Source organism: Lepeophtheirus salmonis, unplaced genomic scaffold (genome assembly GCF_016086655.4).
Source record: "Lepeophtheirus salmonis unplaced genomic scaffold, UVic_Lsal_1.4 unplaced_contig_4419_pilon, whole genome shotgun sequence".
NCBI classification, from domain to species: Eukaryota; Metazoa; Arthropoda; class Copepoda; order Siphonostomatoida; family Caligidae; genus Lepeophtheirus; species Lepeophtheirus salmonis.
The window spans coordinates 62,739-86,788 of NW_027294338.1; the positions used below are offsets into that span (position 1 = coordinate 62,739).

General features: G+C 29.8%; 1 protein-coding gene across 1 annotated transcript; it reads left to right on the forward strand.

The window, feature by feature from the left end:
• Positions 1 to 828: 828 nt before the first annotated feature.
• Positions 829 to 24,050, forward strand: LOC121115701 (uncharacterized). Its single transcript, XM_040709813.2, has 12 exons — positions 829 to 1,145; positions 9,812 to 10,042; positions 11,467 to 11,582; positions 15,365 to 15,514; positions 15,591 to 15,795; positions 16,397 to 16,607; positions 16,673 to 16,853; positions 16,941 to 17,092; positions 17,170 to 17,402; positions 18,892 to 19,234; positions 19,331 to 21,948; positions 22,005 to 24,050. The coding sequence occupies exons 1-12, from the start codon at positions 990 to 992 to the stop codon at positions 24,048 to 24,050; spliced, it is 6,642 nt and encodes a 2,213-aa protein (XP_040565747.2). The 5' UTR covers positions 829 to 989.

The window sequence follows — 24,050 nt, forward strand, 5'->3', positions numbered from 1 at the left end:
AAGGACCTTTGTTCTCTCTACCGGTACTATAGTGGTGCCCGGGTATCGACGCTTTTAAAGCGGTATTATAATAGGTTTACTCATATTGGAACCTCTATATTCAGCGCCATTGTATCAAAAATAGTCTTATCTCCAAAAAATTTAGCTAAATGTACTTTCATAAACAAGGAAAATAATGCATTTCAGGGCAGTCCCCTTCCACTTCTACAAAAAAAATATTATAAATGCCGCAGTAGATAATTGGGAATTTTCTTTTGCATCACTTTTAAATACATAGAAAAAATCGAAAAAGCGTAGAAATACTAATACTAATTTTTGTACCAAAACCTGTAGTAAAATATTTGTATCGTAACAAAAACTACTATAAAGCAATAGATTCCCAGTTTTTGATTTATCACCACAAAATATAGGGGATCTTTCAAAATCTTGGCAAAATGGTAATGAGACAAATTATAGAATGGTCGAAGTTTGTGATTAATATTACTGAACTTTGCAGGCCTAACTTTCTCCCCAAAAATCGGTATTTACCTCAAAAGTAAATATCGATCGAATTATAATTTTAACCGTCAATATGCATATTTTTCCTTCACGCCATGTAGAGTAGATAATTTTTTGTCCCAAGAAAGAAGAGGTATGTTCCTTTTATTTCTTCTTCCTCACTTGCTTTTCATAACAACGCTTGCACATTATATCTATGTTATATACTAGGTGAATATATAGAAGAAGGTGAATCAAGTTATGGATCAAACAATGCCTCCTTTTTCTTCCTTCTCCCCTTTTTCGTTTTCCTTTTAATTCATTACATATACTCAGCGATACACAACAAATAATATAAGAAATCATTCCTGAAGAAACAGCTGCTCCAAATATTATTCTTTATTTATATTTTTGATGGAAAATCATTAATATTTAGAAGTTATTATGATTAATCTATTTTCTTCTCGGTAAATGGATAAAAAATCTATGGGCATTACGACATCATCACCATCATGTTTAGTGGTCAGTTAAAGGATTTTTGCAAATCTCGACACTACAAGAATTGGAATCCTGACTATATTTCTCGATACAACAGTCTTCATGACAGACATCTTCGATCATATTTCCAACATCCCGCTCGGAAGACTCACCTCAATAAAAATAATCAGGTAGGATGAGAATCAGGGACTTAGTACTTTGATAGTGATGCAACATTTTTCTATTCTCGGATTCTATGTATTAAAGTATATTTTTTACACTTCATTATGCTAAATCAATTTTTGGGAAATCTTTGTTATGAAACATAACTAGTATATTTTACATGTTTTTTTGTTTGATGTAGAACATAAATTGACGAAAATTAATTCAGGATATATATAATAAGCAATAATCAATAATTGAATCTCAAATTTAGAGACAGTCTTTTACTTTAATTCAATGATTTTATGTTCTTATAGTTAGCAATTTCTTAACCATAATCATTTATATTTAGGCGTTTATTTAATCTATTGGAGTTCAATAGAAACGGGTAGTTTTTTTCAGAGTTATTTCTATGAACCCCAGTATGTACAAATTATAGGTACATAGATTATACCCATTAGTTTATATTCTGAGTTATAGACACGTAATGCGTACTTACGAAAAAGTATAACTTTTGTCGCGTCTCTCGTAAAGAACCCTCCAAGTAACTTCTAATGTCATGTATTTAAAAAGAAAAAAAACTCTTAGTAAAGTTTTTCTTTAGACCTTGTAAAACCAGAAAAAATAATCTTATAAAAGCTAATCTGACCACTGCACCATTTATTACGAACAAGTAAGTTTTTACAATTTCTACAAACATTGAGCTATTTTTATCGATTTTATATTTCAAACTTTGTCGTTTATTAAATTATTTATATGATTAAATTTTGAGGGGGTTCTCGACAATTTTTTATTACTATATAAAATATACAATATAAAAAATGATTTTTATCTGTGTATACAAATAAAATTGATTGATTTTATAAAAAAAAAAATGGAAGTTGTTTTTTTACTCCTCATAATCGTAGTAAATAGCTCATGCATTAAGAGTTTACTGTATTTTTGAACTACATGACGTCACTGTTCTCATCTTTTCTCGCGCCGTGTGCTATTTTGTCTTCCTGTTATAAAGTGTATATGGTGAATTGAATTAATAAATTGAATCCATCGATGTTGTGGGGTTATTTATACAGTAGTTCAAGGTAGCTGAGCCGCCCCCTAGTGGACAAATAAATAGACTTGTATTTAAAAAAAGGTATAAAAGAAAGTTTAATTATATTTAAAAAAAACTTTTTCTTAATTACTTTTACTTTTTTCTTAACAGGTAACTTTTTTTTATTTGATTATTTATAACCATAGAAAAGTAGCTGAATTTTAAGATTTTGGGAAAGTAGACTGTTGCTTTTTTCTTTTATTGTTTTTGTAAGATGTTATTTGAATGTTGATATACCAGTATTTATCAACAGGTGTTTCGCTAATCTCCTATACTTGAGTCTCAGAGAGCTGATCAAAAATGTAATTAATCCTTAATTGCCATTTCTAATACAATATTGAAGGACTATAGTATAACTTGCTATATTCCAACATTATTTTTCCTTGGAAGGTTAAAAAGTTATCAAATATATCCGTATAAATTTATCAAAATTGTAAAGTTATTTCTTGCATTGAATACACAAATTACCCATCAAAAACCTAATTAGATTATATTCTAATGAAATATTCTATTTCACTACATGTAATTAGTAAAAAAACCTCATTTTCCTCCTTCTTTGATATAGTTATTTACAAAAAAATTACTTTCGCTAATGTCGTTTTTACTATTAGAAAGGGATATCCTTGTTGTAAACTTTTATGCTAGAATAATGTATCTGTTATGTAAATTTGCGATTTTTTACAAGTTTCAACAACAATTCAATTACATTTTTGAAGTGCTTATAGGTATTCCATGGTATTGTTGTCTAAAAAAAAATAGAATCAATGTTATTAACTTCAAAACAAGGCCTCAAAAATATATGTAGATCATTTAGAAAAAGAGATGGAGGCAAAAAGTTTACAAGTTGCTGCTTTGATCTATGCCAGCAAAATCATTCCTAATAGACTTGCATTGAAGAAGTCCATTTCTCCTGCCACCGTAAAAAATTATGCAGTAGCTGTTGAGGTTAAGTATTTGAAGTCTCAATGTCATAGTGAACTTCATGCTGAATGGTGTTTGCGCCTAAATTATTTGATCATGAAATTTGTATTTATTTCTTCTCAGATGCATAGAAATTGGATACAGTTCTGGTCATAAATTGGTAAAATAATCGGGTCAAGGATAGCCTTAATTAAATTTGGCACATATCCAGGTCAAATATCAAGCATAAACTACGATAATAGGTGTTGCAACACAAAATGCCACCAAAGTTGTTTGGTAAATGATACAGATTATATGATATTTATATCAAAGGCTTGTCAACACAAAAGAAAATTAGGATATTTTTTCTTAAAATGAGGCTATACTACAGTTGTATCTTTTAAATAATTATCTTTTCTATTTATTATAAATTGTTCTGATAAATAAATTGATGTGTTGCAAATAGTACAAAGGCCATTAAAATGCATGGACAAATAAAAAAATAGATTTGATAGCTTCTATTAAAAAGATCGTTTGGAACCAAATAAAGCAACGTACATAAATTAAACAAAGCCTGTCTATTATACTTCAACTCATCCTACAGAACTGAAAATAATATTTTCTTACATAAGTCGAAGTTTTAATGATTTTGAATGGAAATAAGGAATTATTTAGCTAAGTTCGTTTATTTACCTTATTAGCAATGACTTCTTCTTCTTCTTTTTTTTTTTTTTGAGAAATGAAACATGATCATTTCAATTTCAGCTACGAAATAACTAAATACTCCAAAATTGGATATAAACGAAATTGGAACATAAATCTTTAAAGTTTCTTTAAATAGTTTCTAGGATCTTGCAAAACTGCAAGGTCAAAGTGTAGCACATAGTGCTTTAATATTGTTATTATAGTTCATTGATACAACTTTGGTTTATATTTTTAGCTAAGAGAAGTTATATAAATTAAAATTTTTAGGAACAAACTAATTTAAAAATTTGTAAATTAAAGTTTTGTCCTATTTTTAAGTTATAACAATTGTTTTGTTTTTTTATTATTGACTGATAATAAACTATATATTATATTTACAAATAAATCGTACCCTGACTTCCTGACTTGATATGCAAAAACCATTAAATGTGTAATCAACGTTATTTATGTTTACCAGTTATTTTATAATCTTATTTGACTTTAATTAAATGAGCACTTAATTACTTACTTATAAAAGAAAATTAATTATACATATAATACTAATTTTTAATGAAACTTGTCATCTATTCAATATTAACGATGTAATAATTAGACTATTTTGTGTATGTAATTTGTGGAACTATTTGTTCTTAATTTTTCCACAATAGGTAAAGGAAAAGAAGCGAATGTTTGATAGATAACTCTTTTTAATGAGGCCCATACAGCCAAGACCAGACCAACCTCTAATGTTATTTCTTATTTCTAAAATAGCAGACTTAACTGTTGCTATATCCTTGAAGTATATTTTTCAAATTACCTGACATAAAACTGCAACTGCTTTTCCTTTCTTTATGTTCTAAAATGACCTTGATCTTACAAATGCACAAATATTTACTTATGTGCTTTGTTATATATTAAATCTATGAATAAGCTCTTCTTTTCTACAAAAATATACAAGAAAGGGTTCTAGAACACTTGGTCGAAATATATCTAATAATATTGATTTAAATTACAGTTAACAATTATGTATAAGGAATTATATCATTTTTTTTTGTTTTTCTAACGTCAAGACGGTGTTATACAAATTTAAATAATTGTTCATTAAAGTGGTTATTATTTAATTAGGAAATGGTTTGATTTACATAAAATCAATCAACTATACAAAGCTTAAAACAACTATTACTAACTTTATTATGTACAATGAATGCTTAAAAAAAAAGAAAAAATGGGAATATCACATATCAAATAATATACTTGTACATATATATTTTACTACAATGATGATATAATCAATAGCTTTAATAATTTATGCAAAAGTTTGAGTTTGAACACTATTTCTACTTAAGTAACTTTTTGTGTAGGTGAGAGGAAAATAATTACTCTTTGCTAGAGATTATTACCCTTCATTCTTTTATTTACTCCTAGGAGATATATTTTTATAGTACTTTAATGGTAAAGTTACTTAATAAGCAATAGGATTTGCGTTATGTATAATGGCTATAATGAATAAAAATATTAACCCACAAAAGAACTCTCATTAATCTACATTTATGCTTAAAAATAGTTGCTTTTTTATACATCAAGCATATATTGAAGCAAAGGGCTTAAAAATTACACTATTAATCAAATCTAATTTCAAATTACACTACAATATGCAAATATCAACATATTATGTAGTACTTTTGGCGAATTACCCCTAGGCAAAATTATTACACAGACTAACTTACACAGATACAGTTATAAATGACAAATATCTTTTGCAGAAAATTAGTAATAGAACCTGAAGAATTAATTTAATAATCATGGTAAATTAGGTTTGTTTGTTTTTTTAAATTGATTTCAAACTTATTTTAAATAACAATTTTAACGCATGAAAAGTTGACCTAGAAAATATATTTGTAACTATAAAACTATGATTTATTTTGGAACTAAATAAACTTGATATTCCTTTGAAAAACATATTATTGACTTTCATTGTTTGACCTTTACCTAAATGACCATGAATTGTCTAAATCAGTCTTAAATAAATATATCGCCAAGGAGAATGTTAAAGGTCTCAAAAAGTAGACAAGAAGCGGAGAAAATTGTTTTAAGCGAGATGAAACATTTCTCAAGTCCCAGGAAGCCAAGATCAAGGAAGATCCAACAACAGCATGCGCTGCTTGGCTGAAGAGTTCAACGTTTAAAATATCACCATTAGGAGCGCAGTTCAATATAATCTAGGTCTTAAGAGCTTTGTTGGACTCCTAGACATCTCCTCGCCGACAGGATGAAGGCCTTAAGGCTTGAGAGATGCAAAAAAGCCCTTAATTACTTGAAGAGTCATCCGTCGACTGTGATATCTTCTTGTCTGAGAATCTTCACAGTCTACCAGGTTTTGAACCACAGAAGCGACAGATTTTTAGCAGCATCACCTGAGGAAGTCCAAGGCACCTTAAGGACAAAACATCTGAGCCGAACAATGAGTTTGGGAGTCGTGTCCTCTTATGGGAAGAAAATTGATCCTATCTTCTTCAGGCTAAGCGGTAAAATCGGGGCTGAGGCCTACTATAAGGTCCTGAGGTGGAAAAGCTTACCTTTGCGGAAGTCTAGCTGAGCCTGACAACAACTATGTGTGGATCCAAGACGGTGCCCCTTCCATATGGGCTTGAAGGCTAATAACTTTTGCAAGGAGCACTTTGCTGACTTCGTGGACAAGACCCTCTGGCCCTATTCCAGTCCTGATCTCAGTCCCCTCAACTTCAGTGTGTGGAGTGTCTTAAAGAGCAAGGTTCGGAAAACCTCACACAGAAATGAGCAAGAGCTGAAGAGCAGCATCAAGAAGTAAAGGGCCAACATGTCCATCGATTATATTGTGGCAACCTGCGCCGAATTCCAACCTCATGTGGAGACTGTGATAGAGGTTAGAGGCGGTCATATTGAATAATTCTTGCCAAGATTGATTCCTAAAAGTTTGTTCAATAACATTTTTCATTATACTTTTCTAACAATTATAAGTTAGTTAGGTTTTGGTTCTGCTTCTTGATTGCAGAAAATTTCCCTGCCGCCCTCATACAAGGATCAAGTAAACTTTTCAGTATATATTTTTAAGTAAAACAAAAACTTTTGATTTTTCTACTAAGGGAAACTGCGGGGCAGGTTAGTTAGTTTTTTCAATTTCTGTAGAGCGTAATAACATCATCAAAGACACATCTATGGTGATGAGGTCAAGTCTATGCATGGATAGTTCTCGTTATCTCCCACTGAAGGAAAAATCTATACAAACCTGACTTGTACCTATTTCAGGGACTTAATAAAATAGTTTTTGGAAGGATTCTAGATCTCAGATATGGTACAAGTTTGGATTAGTAGTGATTATAATTAAAAATAACAACATTTATTCCTTTAATAGTTAATATACTTAAATGTAAGCAAACAGATAAATTTTTTAAATAATCAAATAAAATAAATATTCATCTTATCGATACATAACTCATTGCACATAAAAGAGGGAAAAATTAAATTAGGCCAACGTTGATAAAATGTCCCTTGATACAACTATGGATACTGGCAAAATCTCCATCCTTCGAAGGTTAGGAGAGTTTGTTCTAGTTTCCATTATTACGCTTTCCCTGTAATTGATTTTTTAAGAAAATCTTTATCTTTTTAATAAAAGAACCAATCTAGTTGAAAATTTGAATACGAGATTTTTATTATAAAAAAACATCTGTTTTTAAGTTTCAAAAGACCCAAAACAGTGAGTCATGGAAACGATATTCCCCCTCACCCAAGAATAAAATAATTTAAGTAAATCATTGGGTATATATCATATACTAGATGTGTGGGGGAAATCGACACTCTACTCTTTTGAAATCAAGTGTTATATTCATTTTAACAAAAGGAGTAACATTTTAATCCATAAGATTTAACCCTATATAACTGGGAGAGTTGGCAAATTTTTAGAAAAAACGTAAATACTCGTGTTGATTCCTGGGAATATTCGATTAGGATTGACAAATAAGATACAGTATATTGTGATCAATTATACTGTCTCTGAGCCTTATGACGTCTATTCAACGGTTCTGCAAGGTAGTATACTTGGACCGAAGCTCTTTGACGTTTACATTAACGATTTTGTAAATAATTTTTCAGTAGATATATTTATATACCAGGATGATACGAAAAATTTTCTTCTAATGAAAACTCTGTTGACGATGTTGAGCCTAAATTTCTTATTTATGTTACTTGTAGAATGTCTGTGAATTTTAGTGAATGTGTCATGCCTCCTTTTGTTAAAAAAAAAGTTCATCCACCATAGTCTTAAGGTGGTACATGATTACTTAGTCTTTGGAATTTCTAGTGATCTGAGATTTGATAAACATCTACACTATATAATAAAGAAGGTCAATAGAAACTTGGGAATCATTCAAAGAAGTATCAAAACTTGTAATCTTTTGTTTCCTGGTGAAACTTTACAAACTTTAATGTACAGATCTGAGATCTGGAATCCTTCCAGAAACTATTTAATTAAGTCATTGAAAAAGGTACAATTTAGGTTTGTGTCGATTATTCATTCATTGGGAGATCCTAATCTTAGCTAAGAATCTTCTTTACTGTAATATTAAATATATTTCCTTTGCTAGGAACGACCGGGGCACTAACCTACCCACATTGAGTTCAAGTGATTAATTTCTCCCGAGCGCGTTGTCCATTGAGCTACGTCGTTTGATGACATTTAAACTTGCTATTTTAAAACATGTAGAACAAATATGTTCAGTTGATTGATGTCATGGCTAATGCATATATTTTTATAAAAGGCACACATATTTATTCAAACTAATATAATATCTATTTATTTAAGGGCTTTTTTACTATATAAAATATACGTATATATACGAGTATAAACATGAAGATGGTGTTCACTTTTTGATAAATTAGTGACTTTGCTAAAGGATATTCAACTGCTATTTATACTACAAATGGTTAATTTGAGTTGCATAAGGGATCATTCATAAATTAAGTGATTCTTTTTTCACATAATTTATAAACCCCCCTCCCCATTTTGATTTACATTGTTATTTTCTTTAGCTTCCCTTGAAACACGCATTTTTTAGTTTTTTAATGGTCCCTTTTTGATTGCTTTTATCTTGAGAACCATAAAAATTACCCTTGTAACCTTAACTTTCTGGTTTTATGGTCTAAAGATTTCTTTTTTGAGGAATATTTTTTTCAACAACATCTTCAAGCTTGAGTATTATTTTTTTTTTTTGTTAAGAAAAATTAGAACCCAAATGAAAAAAAACAGCATGATGTATAGCTTAAAAGCAAATATTTCTAGACTAAAAAAATATTTTATGTATTTTTATATATTTCTCTAAATCGGATAAAATGGCTTGTAATTACAAAAAAAAAAAAAAATGACAAGAAAGTCTAATAAATTCCTCATTTTTATCAAAATGGATAAAATCATAGTTTCTGGTGAAATGAAGGATCATAATATAAAAGAGCACATAAAAATTAATTATTTAAAAAGTTATATAAGATTTGTTGCATGAAAAATATTTTTCAATATTATTCAAGATTTATTCATAGTATATGAAACATTGCGCTCTGTATGTCACAATACTAGAAATTATGGATTATAAATGTAATTTTAATGTTAGTCGAGGTAAAAAAAATCTACAACAAAGCACGGCCATCCGAGTACATATATTTGTAGACTAAGGATATAATTTATCTCAAAGTTAAAGCTAAGCAGTTAAAACAACCTTATTGAAAGTAATAGAGGGGGAACCCCCTGATAAAAAAATATCTTTTTTATTTCCGAACGCTTTCTTGTGGTCATTGTAAATCGTAAATTGTGTATAAATCTACATTTCACAACCAACGTCCTAAAAATAACCATAAACTAGTAGACATGTAAAGAATAAACCTTTTATTTGTTAATACCTAATTTCTTACGTAGTAAAATCCGGATGTGCAATGCAGTTAATATTCAACCCAATATATTTAATTATTCGATGATTTTATTATTTGTAGATCACTGTGTCAGGGGAAGTCGTTAACGAAAAGGAATGGCGTCATCAGAATTTGGAATGGGAAAGACGTCGACGAGAGGGAGAAATGGAAAGTGAGAGACTGCATCGAAGAGAGGTTGATGAAAGGAGAGCAAGGATGGAACTTCGTCAAAAACAGAGGGAGGAAGATTACAAAAAGAAAAAGAATGAAAAAGAGATTTATTCCGTAAAATCTCCCTCAACAGCTGTTAAAGTATGTATCTTGCCACTTTTCATTAGATTTAGTTTGCAAAAAAAAAAAAATGTATCCGTATCTATCTTTATTTGTAGGTAGATCTTTACTTATGACCAAATGGCGTATGAGTTGAATATTTGTATACAATTTTTAATTAATATTTCTTATAATAAATAGCTAAATGTAACTTTATATTCTTATTCAATTTTTAAAATACTCAAAAGTATTCACTTGTTGTCATGAAACTGCAACTCAAATTAAATGAGAAAAAGTCATATAAAAGTGTTATAAATATTTTTTCTCCATCTGATAAGAGATAAACAGACTGTTTTTTTTAAAAAGCAATAAATATATTTTTTTACGTCTAAAACTATTGTCATCACCAATCTAAAGTCATAGTGATCATAGCTTCATTTTTAATAATATATTATTTACTAACCATCTATAAAACATATCTTTCAACGCACAAACACTAAAAAATGTAAGCTATGAATATATGGACTGTATAGAGGGTGGTCCAAAATTATTGTCTAATTACCTTTAATATAATTATTACATTACGTTACTCAAGTCTGAAATATTGCAACAACCTGCCCGTAAAATGTATTTTAGGCTTGCATAAAATACACTGATCAAAAAGCAAAAGCTAAAGAAGCAAAAACTTAATTATGTATAATCCAGAATAATTACCTGGATAGAAGAAACTAGACTAGGAAGTTCTATAATCTATGAATATATATATGTCAGTGATCCTCTCACACCTAACAGACTTATTCGGGATCTAAAGTTTCTAATTTTTTTTAAATTAGAGTCCTCGTCAATTTCTAAAAACAAATATTTTTTTGCTTATGATTTTTTTATTTTTAAATAAGGAAATAATTTAAAATTAGATTTTTAATTTTTCTAAAGAAAACAACCGTGTTTTTGGCTCTATTCAATGAGAGATTAAGGTCATAAGTAAGAAGTTTGTAAAAAAAAGAGTATTGTTCCATTAATTATATATTTTCAATTGCAAGCATTAAATTTTTGAGCCAAAATTGTGAAATACTAAAATCGTAGATTTCAAAACTCATATATTAATAAAATATGTAGGACGATATAAGGTTAAGACTATTTTTAAATTATAAACTTTTTTCAAACTTATAGACGAATAATAAAATATTTGTAAGTTCTTAACTTTGTAAAATAAAAGATGTAAAAACAAGAGGGAATTTAAAAAAAATAACAATTTCGAAAAACTATGTAGATTGATAGATTTCTAAAATTCAAAAATTATACTTGAATGATTTTTAAATTGAAAACTCAAGCTATTGACAAAATATATTATGTAGTTACTTTATAAATAAAATCAGATTACAACCATTTAAACGTTATTATATATGTAAATACATCCATTTTATAGTCATTTATAATAAAAATACACTTTTTATATTCCTTAATAGGAGGCATGGATTGATCAAGACAACTTACTCAAAAAAATATCCGTAGATAATCGACAAGATATTGAACATCTCTTAAACTTTTTAAATTTTGAAATGGAATACATTCTACGTCCCAGGTCAGAGTATAGATTTATTAGATTAACATCATCAGGGGTGTACGTAGGATTATATATTTTGAAAGGAGGCTTATATTTGGTTTAAAATTTTTTTAAAAATCCATAACTATTCACCAAATTAAAATTTTGTGTAAAAAAAATCAAAAATCCAAAGTTGTTCACACTAAATTCTTCTTCTTTTTTTGGAGAAAAATTTCTAAAATTAAAAAAAAATATTAAATTTTTTTTAATATTAATTCCATAGTGGGAAAGAATTCACTTTCTATCGACTATTTGAAAGCCTTTTTTCTATTTCTTTTTTTTAGTAAAGGTTGCGATATGTTACAAAAGTTATCATAGGCTAGAGGAGAAAATTATTTGAAATATATTTTCTGTTAAATTTCCTAAGAAAATATATTTTTATAAACTATATGGTTTCTTACTGATATCCACCTGTATAAGGTAGGGTGACAATTAATTGTATATATGAGAAAATGAATCTTTTTAGTTGGAACAAGGAATCATAAGATAATTAACCTTAATACCTGCATATATAACAAGACTCATGGATTATGTTACAAAAAACAATGAACAGATTTTGTCATCCAAATATTTACACATACTCTTTTTAGACATTACAAATTTAATAAAAATATTAGGAAATGGTAAATAGTTTGCTACAGTCATGAATAGTAATCAAAGGTTAAAATGAAGTGGACAAACTATTGCTTGAACATTATTTAAGAACAAATGAGTTTCTAAATTTGCATTTTTTGAACATATACGACATAGAATGTTTAAAAATGAATATCTTTAATGTTTTTGTTTGGAACAGATACAGGCTTAATTAAAAGCATTCATTTATAGCTGCTAATTAGGTGTGCAAATAATATCAATTAATGACGTAAAATGAAGATGTTTTGTATCTGGATTTGCGTATTCACATAAATCAAGGGTCGTTGTTATCTTTATAAGCACCGTTTTGTAATTTTTTGAAAATATCCCAGAGACATCATTTGAATGAGTTTTTTATATTGAATTCAACTATCTTTAGTCCTTACACGAAATGAGAGAGCTATTATTATAACAATATTAAATCGACTGTAGAAAAATATTTCTAGTAAAAATGATTGTACCAACATAAGAATATCAAAAATTACCTTCTTCTGATATTTTTGTGCTTGAAAAATAAAATGTTGATTTGGATTTATAAATGATATTTATATTAATTATAATCCTAAGCAGGGGCGTCTGCAGGGTGTGGGTGGGAGTAGCTGTAGCCCCCTTCCCTCCAAATCTATTTTTTGATTTTTTTTTACAAAAAAATTAATAATTAAACTTTTTTTGGAAAATATGTAATTATTTGTGAACTTTTGAAAAAAAAGTAATATTTGAAATTTAATTTATGAATTTTTTTTTGCACAAAATTTAATTTTTCAATTTTTACGAAGTACTCAATTTTCCATGATGATTAACTCTCTTATAGAACTAAGTATCTGATTTGTAATATGGAAAATTTCGACTTCTTTTATTTTATTTTATTTTTTTCATCGAATTTGAATAAATGTTCTTGTGTCAAAATAACTATTATATTGAAACTCAAAAATGAAGTAACTCAATTTAACTATGAGTTCTGAGCTCTTTTTCATGATGAATCCTCAAGAAGACCTTGGGTTTTGGATTGTAGCTCGTAAACCACTGAATTCATAAATTAAATTATTTGATAGCTATTGATTATGTAACAAAGCACTTTAAAAAAATATTTAGTAGTCTGTTAAAAAAACTACATTGTTAACATAAGCTATATTTTTATAGCTTAAATACCCCAATTACTATATCCTTTGAATATGATATAACTTTTATCAAAACAAGATAAAACCAATATATTACTGTAGAAAAAAAAGATTAGAGTGATTGATTTATGAGCTTGGGAGATATGAGAGGTTTAGTTAGTTCATGTAAATAAAATTATATAATAAATTTTAACCTTTAATAGTTTTTAAAGGTGTATTGCTGATAATGTCAAGTGATTTTAAACCAATTCACGTGAAATACTCATTTCTAAAAATAGTTATAGTGAATATTTATTTCTTACCCAAAACAATGGCTGCCTAATCCATTGGTTGTATTAATCAAACAAAAGAATATGATAACGATAATAATTTTCTAAAAATTTAAAAAAAGTCATTTATTTTATTATTATTATTTTTTTTTAATTTTTACAAAAAAATATCTTCAATATATTTTCAAGAAAACAGAAAGAAGATTAAAAAAATACTTGAATTGTTATGGATATAAAATATAAAAAAATTAAATAAAAAAGTTTGAACTCTACCTTATTTTTAAATAACAAAAACACCTTGCATTTTTAAATTACAAATAATGATTTTAATACTTTTGCAAATTGCAAAAAAAAGTATGTTTATTTGGTAATTTGGTTATTGACAACAATGGCACAATAAATTTACAAGATATCCTTTCAGAAACTTAAATTAAATTATATCTATTTATATAACATCCAAGCTATAAATTTGATTTTTTTTTTTTTTTTGCGAATTGAGTAGTTTAATTTGAAGATATTAAATCCTATATTTCTTTTACATCTTAATACAGATTAAATTTTAAACATTTCCTTTACCAATGATCTATCTGAAAAATTAGAGTATTTTTGGAAAGAAAAAACAAAAATTTTTTTATTGACAGATAAGGTTTTTTTTCTTCATTTTCATCTTAACTTTAACCTTTATGGTCCGAATTTATTATCTGTATATGCATAAGTTAAGTTTTGCTCAGTGCTATATTTGTTTTAATTTACATACATTAATATAAAAAGTTTTTAAGGTATATTCAATAGTATGACTACAAATTTTTAGGGGAGCCTGCAAATGAACATATTATGCTTAAGGCACCAAGTAAATACTTACTTATTCATGTGTACCATGAAATTACACTTGATATTTTAAGGCATTTTTATTGTTATGTAATAACATATGTAATGCTATTAAAACTTTATGGAAATATCTTTGAAGCTGTTACCTTGATTATGGCAATTGACTACAAACTGGCAGATGTCTTCATTACACTCCTTTTTTTGGTCATGTTGAGTGTTGAACAAGACTGAAGCGAAAAGAAGATAGTTCAAAGAGGCTCTTGATCTCTCGAGTACTTTATAGAAGTCTCTTAATCTTTTTAGGTTTTTCCATAATAAAAAAACCAGAAAACGTGTTTGCTATTTTTACCTTTTTGGAAGTGAATGAATACTTTTGAAAAAAGCAAAAAATGTTTTGGAGCCATATAAAAATATTTTATATAAAAAGCTTATATTTTATTTCAATAAATAGTAATTATTATTAAAAAAATTACCAAAAAGAAAATCAAAAACAATTGTTAAAGATTTATATTGCAAATATTGAAAGGGTAAGAATAATTTTGGGCTCAACTGTATAATATTTATATACATATACGGTTCATTTTTACAGTTTAGACCCAAACCATTTTTCAACTAAACTAACTTTAATATTCTACATTCAGCTGTCAAATTTTCATAACTTATGATCGAACAAAAAGTCAGTAAGCGTGTTATTAAATATGGAGTGACCAAGTTTAGCCGTTAAAATAATTTTATATTATACGAGTAAATATGGGTTGAGTCCAATGAAAATACAAGTAATCTATATGTTGTTCAAAAATATTTAGTTCTGAAATATATACATATATTTATATTTTTGATAATTTTTTGAGTGATTTGTCCTGGTGTCCATGCAAGTAAAAATTAATAAGCTCAACTTTCTTTATCTATTTAGATGTCGAAGTCTTGGTACAACCAAGTTACGTTCATCAAACAAACGATCCAATAGTGCTCGAAGATACAAATCCGAATATCCAAATGTACCTGGCCTGCGTTCTTCGAGTGGTGGGAGGAGTCCACTATCTCCAGAAGTCATGTGTAGAAAGTTAGTCTGATTTGGCTTTTGTTCTGTAAAATGTGATAGCTTAAAATCTTTCTGATTAATTTTGCTTTTATTTCAGAAGTGGGGGAATTCGTAACATTGAAATACCAGGCAAGGATTTTTCTTCCCCGCCACCGATCTTACCTCCTCAAAGTAAAAGAGCTCCTCCCCTGTACTTTAATAGAGGTCGAACAAAAGTTCGTTTAAAGGAATTTCATCGACCCCGTACGGCTCCTACGTCACAATCCTGTACACCACACTCTCCCACACATCCTAATTACAAGGTAATACATATATTTATATATCTTTAATCACAATGTATTTGTGTATGTGACATTTATCTGCTCATATTTCATGAAATTGAATACGAATGAGTTTTTTTTACATTTGCACTAGCCTCAGAAACACTATGAAGTATTTATTGGGGAACTAGGTATTTAAAGTTACATGAGAGATACATTTTTATAAATGTTGATGATTAAACTAAGGTTAGAATATTTTACAATATACAAACACATTAAGAAAGGTTTTATTTATTTAACAAGAACAAAACAGATCAGGAGAATGTGCATGCAAAACTAGAGCCGTCCACCCCATTTGTATTTCTGTTTTGCAATTCTAAGAAAGCTAACTTCCGTGATATCTAGCATTTTGGTGCATTCAAGGTTTAAATGCATTTCGTATATCATATGTGCACACATAAGGAAGTTTTTGTAGTCATATAATAATTATCTTCTTAATATTGATTTAATAGACTATAAACGTTCTACGTGAAATGCATTGGTTTTCATAGTAGCGTCCTCATCCTAAATAAAGTACTTGACTTAAGTACATGCATTTGCTACTTTTGTATTCTTATTTTAACTTTCTTATTTTATTTTATAGGAGGAAAATTACCTGCTTTCAACCGTTGTCTTAAGATATGTTGGCCATCCTGACCACTATGTAAGAAGTGAATCTCGTGCTCGCTACAGAAAACACCGGCAATCCAAACGACTACCACCACTTCCATCTCATCTTGATGAAATTACGATTGAGCAACAACCAAGAGGATCGTATGTATTGGAAGTATTTCATGGGTTTCTTGCAGTCGGAGGTGATCTTAAAGATTGAAATATGTCTATAATTTTTCTATTCGATTTTTTTAAATTATTGATTTAGAGGAATTCAAGTTCACATCTAGAAGATGTGAAGGATATCCCTTTAGTTTAACTATTTATGTGAACCGTCAATCTCATGTACGACTTTCAACGTGCTGCGAATCTAGAAGAACAATTGGATCACGTCTTGGACAGGGATACTTTCAGTTACTACATCTACAAGATGCAGAGCCTTGCATTAGGTAATATATCAAATATTAAAGTGAAAACTTGGATTTCCAATCGTGTTTAACCTTCTTTTAATAAAATATAATGATTTATATTAATAGGTGTCTGATAGAGAAGGATCCAGTCGCTAGAAAGCATTTGGCCACACTTAAAAAACATAGAGGAACCTACGATTTATACGGAAATCGAAAGCCACCAACCCAAAAGAAACTTAACAAAAAGAAAAAAGTAAAATTACCTGAAGAAACTCTAGGTGAATCAAATTTTACATAATAACTCCAAATTTATTCCTCCATGTCCAACTTTATTATTTATTTTTTTTAAATACAGACTCTGAAGGGGATTTTGATGCCCTATGTCTCAATGAAACACTCACCAAGCAATCCCGCATCAAAAGCAAATCCCGTTCTAATGTTAAAATAATAGATCCTCCAATCTCTGGAGATAACCTATCCTCCCCACCTTCGAGTGAGGCCCATTACTCAAGCTTTGAAGAAGAGGAATATATAGATCCTCAAATTTCATTAAATGGTAGTCAAGAACGAGGAATCAAGCATTCAGATGTAAGCTGAAATGGATTTTTACTCGAAATAAAACGTACAAATATACCAATGTATATTAGAAATCCTGTTTATAGCTAATCCCTTTAGATGCTCTTATTTCCTACTATAACAAAAATAATTCTTTTTTTAAGAATGATCTTGGGAAAAGTATTAGACAAAGAAAGAATATTTTGTTAAAACTCAAAGATTTGAAATTGAAGGAGAGCCCCGCCCCCCGCAAAAAATGACTCAAGGGAAAGAGCGGACAGGCAAAAAATCTACAACAACAGCTAAAATATAATGGGAAAAATAAGATCTTCATTTACAACTATTGCACTGACTGATAACTAGTTGTTGTTTTGAGCATTATTAATTATTTAAAATTGTTCTTTTTGATAAAATAGTTGTTTAGTTTTTTTTGTTTTATTATCTTTATTAAAGAATTCATATAAAGTTATAATTTTTAAAAATAAATATAAAACCAAATTTACTTTTTGAATACTAAAGTGAATTTTACACTACAAACTTAAAGCATGTTATTAGGAAATAATACATTTGAATAATGAATTATAATTAAATGTGGCCAATAATCAAGACATGTTCATGCATGCTTGTTCTTTTACTAGCCATAACATTGTTCCTCATTCCTACACTATCTGTTAGTCTCTTTTGAGAAAGTTTTGCGTCCATTTCAACACAAAACTGCTAATATTTTTTAATATTTTTTTTTCCCTTTTATTGATATCTTTTTGGAAAATAAGCCTGGATACTTTTCACTCAAAGTTGATCGATTATTACAATACACTGCACTACATGTGACTATTATGAAAAATATATTGCAATTAATAAGTATTGGCAAATTTTGATGAATAGTTAAATGAAGACCACAAGGTAGTACATAAATTACTTTCCAAAACCAATAAAATAGATCTTATGACAGGTGACAATTTTAAGTCAATCAACAGAGAGAAGAAGAAAATATGTTCTTCTCTATTGAGTGTCCACCACACTTTCCCTTGAGCTCTTTACTTGTACCTACTATTTACGTTTCTCCTCATTTCATTCTTGCTTAAGTTTAAATGTATATTTTGTATAATATATTTCATCATTGTTAATAGATAAATGAATCTATAGATCAAATCGCAATTTGCACATATGTTTATAAAATAAAATAAAGTATCATTATCGCTTTGTCACCTACTGAAGACAAATACATTTACTCATCACTTAAGAATCCATCTATGTATTTCCAATAATTATATAATTAATCATACAATAGCATGCTCTCTAAATAAAATGTTTGCATTGATGCTTCAATCTGCATGTATATATCTGTACTATGAAACTAATCCTACACCTAAACAACAACAGGACTGCTCTGGCGTATAAATACACGCTTACATACCAACTTATACATGCACATACAGCCTTCAGTCCCTTTGTAACCCCTTTAAACTTTTTTTTAAACATTAATCTACAATTGATCTACAATGGAATAATGTTTTTATAGGTCAAATCCAGCTCCAGGATCAATGATAAAAGTGCCAAAAATGTATCAATCACTGAAGGTGCAAAAGAAATATTTTATACTGATGACGTAAAGAACCAAGAATTGAAATATGAGCAAGATGATGAAGATGATGACACCATCAATGAAGCACCTTCAATAATCGATGAAATCTCAGTTTCTCATAAAAATCCAAAGTATAGTACTATTAAATCTGCAGGAAAAGACATTTGCTCTTTGGTAGAGGCAGGATACGAACTAAAGTATGCAGTTAAAGAAGGCTCTGATATTGCTCAAGAGATCATTCAATTTCAAGAAAATGAGTCTCAGACTTTAGTCAAAAAGGGTAAGGAAAACCCATTTAAAATATTAGCTCTTATGGGAAAATTATTTTTTGGTCAAAAAAAGAAGGAACCATCAATTTATTCTGATGAATTTTCAGAGGTTAGTGATGAAATATCAGATGAAGATAAAGAGGACATTGAAGAAGAAGAGGAAGAATATTCATCTGATCTTACTGAATATGATGACGAAGATGATAAACACAACGGTGATGATCAAGGCGCTCTAAATCCATCCAACGAGAGTGACCAAAATCCTACTGCAAATTCAAAAGAAGACTCTACCATGAACTCACATGGTCAAGAAAAAGAGTCACATGGTCCTAAAGACATAACCAATGCATTACATTTGAGCACTGGAACAAATAAACTAAATTCAGCTTTGAAAAAGCTTCAACTGTCAAACAGACTAAGGCCTTCACATCAGCAAACAAGGAACTTTTTAAACATGTTTTTCAAAAAGAAAAATGAAAGCGATGAAGATAGTTCTGAATCTATTCATTCGGATGAAGATGATAAAAATGACTCTTATTCTACAGACTATTGTTCAGAATCCTCGAAAAAATCTGAATTATCCGTACAGCTTTACAATGGGAGAAGATCAAAAGCAGCTACAATAATACAAAACTGTTTTAGATGTTACATTATTAGAAAAGAATTGTGCAATATAAGAACAAGAAAAAAAAAGGATAGCAAACTTAACTCAGACCAAAAAAATATTTATTACATAAAACAAGAAACGAATAACGAAAAAAGTAACATCAAGAATGACATGAAAATAAATATAAAACACGAGGAAAATCAGAAATTGGGGGAACCCCTCATTGAAAAAAACAAATACAAGGCAGCTTCTAAAATTCAAGCTCATTTTGTAGGATACAAATTGCGAATAGAACTAAGAGAAAAAAAAAACTTAATTGATAATAATGAAAAAACATTGGCATTATCGAGGATTCAGGATGAGTATAAAGATGATAAAGATCAAAAAGAGATACAACAGCGGGAGTTTAAAGAAAAATTTCGAGAAGAAACTATAGCGGCAACAAAGATTCAGGCTCAATTCAGAGGAAATAAAGCACGTAAGACATTGGTAGAAAACAAGGAAATTATTGCTACAAATAAGATACAAACACAGTTCCAAGGAAACAAAACTCAACAAAAGGTAAAAGATTTGAAAGTAGAAAGTGATAACGAAACTACTGCTGCAACTAAGATTCAAGCTCAATTCAGAGGTAATAAGGCGCGAAAGAATGTAAAAGGGCTAAAAGGAGAAAACAGAGATGAAAGTGTACCTTCAGTAAAAATCCAACAACAACTTCAAGGAAACAATACTCAAAAAACAGTGGAGGGTTTTAAAGAAGAAAATGAAGAAGAAACTCTTAAAAACCAAGGTCAAAAGGAGGTGAAAAATATTAAAGAAGAAAATAATGACGAAACTGTTGCTGCAACCAAAATTCAGGCCCAATTCCGAGGAAATAAAGCTCGAAAAAAGGTAAAAGATCTGAACGAAGACAAAAACGACGAAACTGTTGCCACAACAAAAATTCAAGCTCAGTTCAGAGGAAACCAAGCTCGAGAGGGGGTGAAAATTTTAAAAGTTGAAAAGGATGACGAAACTATTGCTGCAACTAAAATTCAAGCTCAATTCCGAGGATACCAAGCTCGAAAAGTTGTGAGAGATCTTAAAGAAGAAAATGTAGAGGAAGTTATAGATACCACAATGATTCAAACTCAATTCCAAGAAAACCAAGCAACAAAGAATGTAAATGAGCTTAAAATAGAAAATGATGACGAGACTGTTGCAGCAACAAAAATTCAAGCTCAGTTCAGAGGAAATAAAGCTCGAGAAGGGGTGAAAATTTTAAAAGTTGAAAAGGATGACGAAACTATTGCTGCAACTAAAATTCAATCTCAGTTTCGAGGAAATAAAGCTCGAAAAAAGGTAAAAGATCTGAAAGAAGACAAAAACGATGAGACTGTTGCTGCAACAAAAATTCAAGCTCAGTTCAGAGGAAACAAAGCTCGAGAGGGGGTGAAAATTTTAAAAGTTGAAAAGGATGTCGAAAATTTTGCAGCAATTAAAATTCAAGCTCAATTCCGAGGATACCAAGCTCGAAAAGTTGTGAGAGATCTTAAAGAAGAAAATGTAGAGGAAGTTATAGATACCACAATGATTCAAACTCAATTCCAAGAAAACCAAGCAACAAAGAATGTAAAAGAGCTTAAAATAGAAAATAATGACGAGACTGTTGCAGCAACAAAAATTCAAGCTCAGTTCAGAGGAAACAAAGCTCGAAAGGGGGTGAAAATTTTAAAAGTTGAAAAGGATGACGAAACTATTGCTGCAACTAAAATTCAATCTCAGTTTCGAGGAAATAAAGCTCGAAAAAAGGTAAAAGATCTGAAAGAAGACAAAAATGATGAGACTGTGGCCGCAACAAAAATTCAATCTCAGTTCAGAGGAAACAAAGCTCGAGATGGGGTGAAAATTTTAAAAGTTGAAAAGGATGTCGAAAATTTTGCAGCAATTAAAATTCAAGCTCAATTCCGAGGATACCAAGCTCGAAAAGTTGTGAGAGATCTTAAAGAAGAAAATGTAGAGGAAGTTATAGATACCACAATGATTCAAACTCAATTCCCAGAAAACAAAACAACAAAGAATGTAAAAGAGCTTAAAATAGAAAATGATGACGAGACTGTTGCAGCAACAAAAATTCAAGCTCAGTTCAGAGGAAACAAAGCTCGAAAGGGGTGAAAATTTTAAAAGTTGAAAAGGATGACGAAACTATTGCTGCAACTAAAATTCAAGCTCAATTCCGAGGATACCAAGCTCGAAAAGTTGTGAGAGATCTTAAAGAAGAAAATGTAGAGGAAGTTATAGATACCACAATGATTCAAACTCAATTCCCAGAAAACAAAACAACAAAGAATGTAAAAGAGCTTAAAATAGAAAATGATGACGAGACTGTTGCAGCAACAAAAATTCAAGCTCAGTTCAGAGGAAACAAAGCTCGAAAGGGGGTGAAAATTTTAAAAGTTGAAAAGGATGACGAAACTATTGCTGCAACTAAAATTCAATCTCAGTTTCGAGGAAATAAAGCTCGAAAAGTTGTGAGAGATCTGAAAGACGAAACTGTTGCCGCAACAAAAATTCAAGCTCAGTTCAGGGGAAACAAAGCGCGAAAAGAGGTTAAAAATCTTCAAGATGACGAAACTGTTGCTGCAACAAAAATCCAAGCACAATTCAGAGGAAATAAAGCTCGAAAAAAATTGATAGATATTATGGAAGAAAATATAGAGGAATCTGTTGCTGCAACAAAAATTCAAGCTCAGTTCAGAGGAAACAAAGCTCGAAAGGGGGTGAAAATTTTAAAAGTTGAAAAGGATGACGAAACTATTGCTGCAACTAAAATTCAATCTCAGTTTCGAGGAAATAAAGCTCGAAAAGTTGTGAGAGATCTGAAAGACGAAACTGTTGCCGCAACAAAAATTCAAGCTCAGTTCAGGGGAAACAAAGCGCGAAAAGAGGTTAAAAATCTTCAAGATGACGAAACTGTTGCTGCAACAAAAATCCAAGCACAATTCAGAGGAAATAAAGCTCGAAAAAAATTGATAGATATTATGGAAGAAAATATAGAGGAATCTGTTGCTGCAACAAAAATTCAAGCTCAGTTCAGAGGAAACAAAGCTCGAGAAGGGGTGAAAATTTTAAAAGTTGAAAAGGATGACGAAACTATTGCTGCAACTAAAATTCAATCTCAGTTTCGAGGAAATAAAGCTCGAAAAGTTGTGAGAGATCTGAAAGACGAAACTGTTGCCGCAACAAAAATTCAAGCTCAGTTCAGGGGAAACAAAGCGCGAAAAGAGGTTAAAAATCTTCAAGATGACGAAACTGTTGCTGCAACAAAAATCCAAGCACAATTCAGAGGAAATAAAGCTCGAAAAAAATTGATAGATATTATGGAAGAAAATATAGAGGAATCTGTTGCTGCAACAAAAATTCAAGCTCAGTTCAGAGGAAACAAAGCTCGAAAGGGGGTGAAAATTTTAAAAGTTGAAAAGGATGACGAAACTATTGCTGCAACTAAAATTCAATCTCAGTTTCGAGGAAATAAAGCTCGAAAAGTTGTGAGAGATCTGAAAGACGAAACTGTTGCCGCAACAAAAATTCAAGCTCAGTTCAGGGGAAACAAAGCGCGAAAAGAGGTTAAAAATCTTCAAGATGACGAAACTGTTGCTGCAACAAAAATCCAAGCACAATTCAGAGGAAATAAAGATCGAAAAAAATTGATAGATATTATGGAAGAAAATATAGAGGAATCTGTTGCTGCAACAAAAATTCAATCTCAGTTCAGAGGAAACCAAGCTCGAAAGGGGGTGAAAATTTTAAAAATTGAAAAGGATGTCGAAACTTTTGCAGCAACTAAAATTCAATCTCAGTTTCGAGGATACCAAGCTCGAAAAGTTGTGAGAGATCTTAAGGAAGAAAATGTAGAGGAAGTTATAGATACCACAATGATTCAAACTCAATTCCAAGAAAACAAAGCAACAAAGAATGTAAATGAGCTTAAAATAGGAAATGATGACGAGACTGTTGCAGCAACAAAAATTCAAGCTCAGTTCAGAGGAAACAAAGCTCGAAAGGGGGTGAAAATTTTAAAAGTTGAAAAGGACTACGAAACTATTGCTGCAACTAAAATGCAAGCTCAATTTCGAGGATACCAAGCTCGAAAAGTTGTGAGAGATCTAAAAAATGAAACTGTTGATGCAACAAAAATTCAAGCTCAGTTCAGGGGGAAACAAAGCGCGAAAAGAGGTTAA